The sequence below is a fragment of the Rhinichthys klamathensis genome, unplaced genomic scaffold (genome assembly GCF_029890125.1).
Source record: "Rhinichthys klamathensis goyatoka isolate OS25496 unplaced genomic scaffold, OSU_Roscu_1.1 h1tg000121l_1, whole genome shotgun sequence".
Lineage (NCBI taxonomy): Eukaryota > Metazoa > Chordata > Actinopteri > Cypriniformes > Leuciscidae > Rhinichthys > Rhinichthys klamathensis.
The window spans coordinates 1238438-1246799 of NW_026606658.1; the positions used below are offsets into that span (position 1 = coordinate 1238438).

The 8362-nt window shown below is 37.0% G+C and overlaps 2 protein-coding genes across 2 annotated transcripts in view; both read left to right on the top strand.

Annotated features, from left to right (window-relative positions):
- Nucleotides 1-8362, top strand: part of calcoco2 (calcium binding and coiled-coil domain 2) — a 120851-nt gene that overhangs the window by 43879 nt on the left and 68610 nt on the right. The gene's annotated exons all lie outside the window — the stretch shown is intronic.
- gna13a (guanine nucleotide binding protein (G protein), alpha 13a) lies at nucleotides 882-7882 on the top strand. Its single transcript, XM_056255493.1, has 4 exons — nucleotides 882-1203; nucleotides 2255-2481; nucleotides 3732-3782; nucleotides 6509-7882. Exons 1-4 carry the CDS (start codon nucleotides 924-926, stop codon nucleotides 7079-7081), a joined length of 1131 nt encoding a protein of 376 aa, XP_056111468.1. The 5' UTR covers nucleotides 882-923; the 3' UTR covers nucleotides 7082-7882.

Sequence of the window (8362 nt, forward strand, 5' to 3'; positions counted from 1 at the left end):
GTGAAATATTCCTTTAATTGTTTGACCAACTGGGACATTCATTAGCCTATTATTACCTTTTAAAAAATTTAATTAAAAAGGAATATTGCTTGTGTTGTTGTAATTCGAGGAGGTATTGATATAAAAGTATGTAGCAGACTTATAAATATGCTCTTGGCTTGATACCAAGTTCAGACACTAAAACTTTGTTACACCAATTATAAATTCATTATTTAGGCTACACGATGGCAATTCCAATTGAAAAAAAAAGCCTAACAAGATGAAAATAAAAACCTAAAGTTAGACACTGCTCTGTGAGAGATTGGGAGTTGGTTTACATTACTTTTGAAATATTGATCACTGCAATTTTACCAAACAGGACGGAGTAAGAGCAACCAATCACAAAATATCATTTTTATCAAAACCATTGCTATAATACTAAAAGATGTCATTAAAGAACTTACTTTTGCTTGTTAAATTGACATTGCAAAATATTTTATAAGTGATATGCAGATGTAAAAATAATAAAATTGTTAGAATTTTTTTGATTGCAGAAAATAAAGAAATAAAGACAAAACCTGTAATACCTATACATTTGGTAGTTTTCATGTCAGAAGTGGTGTTAGGGACATGGCAAAATGGCAACATCCACTCAAACCAAAGTAATGAAATTGATTTGTTCACTTTATCAACTGTGTTTAAAGAACACTAAACTATTTTCTATATTTTATCCAATATATTAGGACATGCCGTGGAATAAAAATAGGAATGGTCTATTATACTCAATAAATCTTAATGATAAAAAATAGCTGACAAGGATTTAAAAAAAAAAGTATTTCCAAAACATTAAACCACACCCGGGTATCCGCCCATTTTTGCGGAACACGTGAACGCGCCGCGCGCGGCAGTGCGAGTGATGTATCCATGAAGTCGTTACTACAAAGATGGCGGATTTCCTGCCCTCCCGGACTGCTATAGTTTGTATTCCCAATTGTCTTCTCTCCAACAGCGAAATTGATCAAATTAGGAAGTCTAAGGAGATCGACAAAAGCCTGTCTCGAGAGAAGACTTATGTGAAGAAACTGGTAAAGATCTTGCTGTTAGGAGCAGGCGAAAGTGGCAAGTCAACTTTCCTCAAACAAATGCGCATAATTCATGGGCAGGACTTCGATCAGCGGGCCAAAGAAGAGTTCCGGGCTACAATCTACAGCAATGTTATCAAAGGTACCACGACAATAACTTGAAATCGAGAGAGACATTTATTGAAAATGAACGGTCAAAGTAATTTCAGCGGCAGGTGAAACTGTTTATCGAGTCGATTCCTTTCACTTAACTTACGCAAACTTTCGATTGCTCACCCAGCCCATAGACGACGCGAAGGCCAGTGCTTTTAAATGTTGCTATTGTTCAACCCCTGTTTTGCATTGTCAGATAACAAATTTGACTAAGGAAAATGAAACGACTGTTTAAAAAAAAAACATTTGTGTTTGTAGACACTGTTCGAGTATGACATAAAACCTTTCAGAAAACTTGGCGCCTCATAGAGAAAGTGCAGAGTACAGCGCCTACTTTTGGTCTGGGTTAACTTAGTCATCTGTATGTGTGATTGTTTTATGACATATTCTGATAAGTGTACCTCAATATACCACTGATTCCTGAGACATACATGAAAAAACAGGCGACAGAACCCGGAATTGTTTTGCTAATATATATATATATATATTTTCACTTTCAGTCATGTTTAGGTCCTGCTTCCATTTTCAAACAAAATGCTTGTTTTTTCATTCCCTCAATATGAGTCAACATCATTAAATACAAACATGTATTTATTATAGGTATGTCCACTTACATAAATTAATGGATATACGGATTATTTAATATGTACAGTCAAAACATATACCATTTATTAAATGTAGAGCTACTTACAAATATGGGAAATTACCTAAAAGCCCTAACAATTTCTTTACAGTTTGAGTGATGAGGTTGACACATGCATATAAGAACAGTTGTTTTTAATATGTTTGTTTTGTATATTTCTTTAATTATAAAACGCATTAGAACTCATAAAAAAGGGAAATATTAAAAGAAAGAAAAAAACCTTTTCAGGATGGAGACGGACTATGATTTTTCATAAATTTGAGTGTGTTGACAAAAGGAGACATTATGGTCTGAGGATACATAGTAACTGTTTCATTTTCTTTTTTAAGGTCATTATGTCAGCAACCTCAAGTTTATTTTTTGTAGTATCCTAATTACTGAAAAATGTCCTGTTTAGGTGTCCGGGTGCTGGTGGATGCCCGTGAGAAGCTGCACATCCCTTGGGGAGATCCTGAGAATCAGGTTCACGGGGAGACAATTATGGGCTTTGACACTCGCTCGTCCTTGATGGCCAAAGGGATGGTGGAGACCAAAGTCTTTCTGAACTACCTGCCCACCATCTGTGCCCTGTGGCAAGACAGTGGTATTCAGGATGCCTATGACAGACGAAGAGAGTTTCAGCTGGTAAATGAAATGATCACTCATAATTATATATTTATTATTAAACCTTCTAAATTATTGTGCATCTTTTTTCATTTATTCTTAGTCACCAAGAAGTAAAGTTTTGGATCTAGAATCCATCCACTCAATCTTTTTCATAGGATTTGTGTAATTGTGGGGGTTGTGATCTTGAAGGAATGTTGATCTGTTGTTAAATAGCTTGGTATTATGAATCAAGGCAGATAAGCACAGTGTACTTGCATAATTACTCCTATCAAGCTTGTGTGCCAGCAGTACACTCCATACACATAGCATTAATCATGGTGTAATGCCTACTTATATTTTTCATACATTTGAAATGTAGTAGGGGCCATTCTTGAATTTATTGGACTGATGATGCAAAAAGGAACTTAAGTTTGTGTTTGCTGATATTGACTGTGATTGAAACCTGAGAGTAATTCACCGGTGTGAGTTAAACACAAATAAGCTGCCTTGTTAGTCATGACAGTGAGGGTTTTGTTTTGTCTGTGGCTGCGCATGAGTTCAGTTTGCATGTCAGTTATGAAGATAGCATCATTCATGTTCAGGGGTAGAACCCTTGTGACTTAGATAAGGATTAGGATATAGCTCATTTTCCTACTAAAAATCTCCATTGTTGTACAGGTTGTGATTAGCATGTTTATCCGTATTTATTCAGTGATAAACATTAATTTTTTGGTACATTTAAGCGAGTGACTAAGTAACTTTCTCTACCTAAGGCTGATTTGCATACTTCACAAAGCAAACCAGTAGAGGCCATATTGCTGTGCTTTATTTTCCTGAAAACTCACTTACCAGTTTTTGCTTACGAGGGCCAAAGTAATCTAGCAAATTAGTATAACATAATAGGTGTCTGCCTTGGACCAGCAAATGTGGTGGAAAATGTATGACACTGTGTGTACTCTCTCTCTCTCTCTCTCTCTCTCTCTCTCTCTCTCTCTCTCTCTCTCTCTCTCTCTCTCTCTCTCTCTCTCTCTCTCTCTCTCTCTCTCTCTCTCTCTCTCTCTCTCTCTCTCTCTCTCTCTCTCTCTCTCTCTCTCTCTCTATAAATATATATGTATAAAAAAAATTTTTTTAATTGGGCTTTTTTTATATATGATTATATAGAGTTTCAGGAAAGGATAAAAAAAATAGGGCTTATTGAGGCACAGCACAACACAGTCAAAGCTTAACCTTCTGCACCACAGTTCACATAACAAATACCTAATTATGATTGTCTCTTTTTTTCTCTTTAGGGTGAATCTGTGAAATATTTCCTGGACAATGTGGATAAACTTGGACAATCGGTAAAAATAAATGGTATTTCTTAAAGGAGAACTCCGGCGCAAAATGAACCTTTGGTCTAATAAAACATTGGTACCTAGTCAACCGTTCTCTGAGATTTGTTTTCATGATAATCGAATGTAAAGAGTTTTATCTCTAAAAACTGTTTAGCGTGTAACGCTAGTAATGGGGGCATTTAATAAGTAAAAAGAAATTGCTAGTTAATACCACTAACAAGGCTCAAAATAGCCCCACACGAACACAGTAACATAATGAGGGTCCCTACATGCAAAACGAAGCATTGAGAACTTTGTAAGTGTACAGACCGTTTAATAAGAAGATATCTTATAAAGACAGTCCACGTCGTGTATACAGACAGGAGCCATCTTTGGAAAACAGTCTCGACTAGTCAAACCAGGAACGACGTGCTAAGTGAGCTGAACTGTATGAAGTTCAGTGAACTTCTGAACTGTATGAATGGCGTTCGTGGTTTGATTAGTCGAGACTGTTTTCCAAAGATGGCTCCTGTCTGTATACACGAAGTGGACTGTCTTTATAAAATATCTTCTTATTAAATGGTCTGTACACTTACAAAGTTCTCAATGCTTCGTTTTGCATGTAGGGACCCTCATTATGTTACTGTGTTAGTGTGGGGCTATTTTGAGCCTTGTTAGTGGTATTAACTAGCGATTTCTTTTTAATATTAACAAATCTCTGAGAACGGTTGACTAGGTACCTATGTTTTATTAGACCAAAGGTTCATTTTGCGCCGGAGTTCTCCTTTAAATGTTAATGTCATCATGTACCAGTATCTAGAGCACAGGGTAGTTGGTATTATACCAGTATGTACATGATACAATTTAATGACACTTCTCAAAATGAAAAGGGGGGGGAACAAATTATTTATTTATTAGCAAGGTTATCAATAGATTTTTGGATCCACAGACATCAGATTGGGTGATATATTGGTTTTTACTGGTACTGATTCATTGCATTGTAACATTGGTACAGATTAGGGGTGGGCGATATGACCAAAATCTTATATCACAATATTAGTTATTTTATTTCACAATATAGATCACAATATACCTATTTTTGGTTGAAATAAGCTTATGATATCAAAATTCTAAATGTCATATTGAAATTGGTATTATAGCAAAAACTAAAAGTTCTCAAGCTTACTGTTGGCATGTGAACGGTCAGTAATAAAATAAGAACAAATAATCCAATTACAAACAGTAGTGAAAATAAATATATTAGAACAAAGATACAAATGAAAAGCTGCAAGCAGCGATACTGGGCCTAGCATTGAAGTGAAATGTGCAAAATGCGAAGCCCGAAGAGCCCAAAGAAGAGAAATGGATTGTACATGAATAATTGATGTGAGAATAAGAAGTAACAAAATGAGCAACCGAATAAAGCAGTACTAAGAAGAACTGAGCAGACCCAGTATGACATCCTCTGTATATATCTACGCATCTGTTTTCCACCCAATTTTTACATTCATGTAAAGGCCCTTTCACACAGAGTGCGATGCATTAAAGCAAAGCGGATCGCAGACGAATGAGGCTTTTACTGCAAATGCGAAACGGTTGATCGCCTTTGGCTAATTCACGCCTGCACGATAGGTGGCGCTGGCGAGAATGCATTTTGCCTCGTGTATGTATCTTGTAGGTTTTTCCATTTGATTTAACCTTGTCCACTGCAAATTAAGATAAACAAAGTGGGGTTTACACTAGAAACACAAATGATCTATTACGAGACCTTACAAGAATTCTTTTGACCAAATACATTAAAAAAAATCACAGCTGGGTAACAGGTGCATTAGAGCTACAATTAGCATCAAGCTACACATCACCATTTATGAGATTATTACTGTTTTTGCTCAAAACATATTTTAGGTCGATGGATGAGAGCCGAACGTTTGGATTTCCTACCCGACATACTGTAATTACCACAAGGACCCGCCGTTAACGATCTGTCCCTCACGGGCCACGAGATTTCACCACTTCCTGTGGAGTTTTTTTCCTTTCTCCGACTAATAAAATCTTAGTCGACTAAGCCTCTTCTAGTCGACTAACATTCAGCCGACTATTAGGGGGCAGGCCCAAAAAAAATCCCGAGCCGCATGAAAAAAAAACTGATTTCTTAGATATATTCCACTAACCTCTAACCAACGACAGCATATCTTGGTTCTGTGAAACATAGTAAAACCAATGTAACTCATATATATCGAGCAGAAACAAAGCAACCTTGGCTTACGTTTTCAGGCCTTCCCGCTCTCTAACGTGTCTCCAGCACTGAAAAGCTTTTCCAATATTAACATGGGTCCTAAATCTTGCCTGTTGGTAACCCCCCCACCAGCCCCCCCGCCCTTTTTTTTTTTTACTTATGACCTGCTTGCTCACTCTCTCTCCTACCCCATCATAAGCGTAAACACTAGCAAATATTCACACTATTGTTTGTTTAGGTGTTGATTTTCAACAGAATTTCTCAGAAATCACTTACTGTACCTTTAAACTGCCAAGGCTTAAAACGCATGCAGATACACTTTCGTGACAATGCAGCACTGCCACAACCATGATCCGTGAATGTATACCTTTGTTAGTGTGTATCTATAGAATTTCTACCAGTATATTGACTACCGTTATATCGCTCACCCCTAATATAGGTACTACATTTTTAAAACCCTTTTAGTATTTGGATTAGTATTATGCCTGTCTGATGTTTGTTTCCATTTAATCTGCAGGACTACTTGCCCAGCCAAAAGGATATACTGTTGGCACGAAAACCCACCAAGGGTATTCATGAGTACAACTTTGAGATCAAGAATGTACCTTTCAAGATGGTGGATGTGGGAGGGCAGCGGTCGGAGCGCAAGCGATGGTTCGAGTGCTTTGACTCGGTGACCTCCATCCTCTTCCTAGTCTCATCCAGCGAGTACGATCAGGTGCTCATGGAAGACCGTCAGACCAACAGGCTCACGGAGTCGCTCAATATCTTCGAGACTATCGTCAACAACCGCGTCTTCGCCAACGTCTCCATCATTCTCTTCCTCAATAAGACAGACTTGCTGGAAGATAAAGTTCAGATCGTGAGCATCAAGGACTACTTCCCAGAGTTCACTGGGGAGCCCCACAGTCTGCAGGATGTGCAGAAGTTCCTGGTCGAGTGCTTCCGTAACAAGCGCCGAGAACAGCAGCAGAAGCCCCTTTACTATCACTTCACCACCGCCATCAACACAGAGAACATTCGCCTCGTCTTCCGTGATGTCAAAGACACCATCTTGCACGACAACCTTAAACAGCTCATGTTACAATGAAAGGTGCCGAACGGCCTTTAAGAACATTCCATTTTAATTAGGGGTTTACTTTAATACAAAGTACAAGTGGTTCAATACATATTGTGGTTGAAGAAAAATGGATAGGATAATTGTGCAAACATATTTTCTTTTTTGCATAATATTACGTCATATATATGCAAAGAATTTGATATAAAAGCAACCTTTTTTTAGCTGCTTGTAGCCATATCAAATATGCCAAGGAATGGTCCTCAGTTATTCACCAAAATGCTGTAATTGTGATCGTTTACTGTATGTTTATGAGCGCATATTTTCGTATAATGGAACAGTCAACACTCCTCTAGCCCTTAGGCTTAACACCTAGTTTTGGATAAAGCTTTTTTTCAAAAAGAAATCGTAAGAACTCAGGGCTTTCAATGTTTAAATCAAAGAGCTCTTCTGCACCAGTGAACAGGTTTTTTTTTGTTTTGTTTTTAAATGGGCTTGAGCCTGGTTATATTGTCTATTTTTTTGTTTTGTTTTTGATAGAAGAACATGGTTTCACTGCCTTTGTCTTCCCACACTCAAAATGCCTTTTTGTTGCACTCAGATCATGACAATAATGTAGTACAATTAAGGTACTTTTGTATGAAGTACTTATTTGTCATTTATATGTAAAGGGAAGGTGTCTTTGCCGTTCAAGCCTGTACAGAAGATCTGTACATACAATTTCTTTTGCTCTGACAGTTTTTCTTTTCTCCTGAGCTTTATATTTTACACACTAACGTAATACCATACTTTTACTGTATTTTTCTAAAAGCCCTGAAAATCGATATACAGTAGTCAACTTAAGTTGTCCTAAGACAAGAACGGGTTGTTGTTTAAAATTCATGTATAACTTTGATGAAAGGGGTTGATACTCTTCAAATGTTGATTACTGTATATTGCTTTCCTCTATTTTTATTTTTATGAATTCACTTTAAAAACAGAAAGGTGCCTTGTGTTTTTGCTCCTGTGTAAGTTAAAGTGGACTGCTTTAGCTCAGGGTTTTATAAAATGACTTAAAGCAGTCCAGGTGCCTTTCTGTGTATTGGTTAGTACAGACATTTGTTTTGTTTTACAGGTCAAGCAAAGGCCTTACCTTAAATGTCTATAGATTAACCAAAGCTGGTTTGATAAAACAAATTGAAATGTGTTGATGGAGAGACTAAGTCTTAATGTAATCTTAAAGAAAACAAGCACTGTAATCTGACTGTTGGTAGTAAATTGATATTAACTGATTGCCTGATTAAAGGTCTTTATGTATAAAATCTGTAAAAGAAT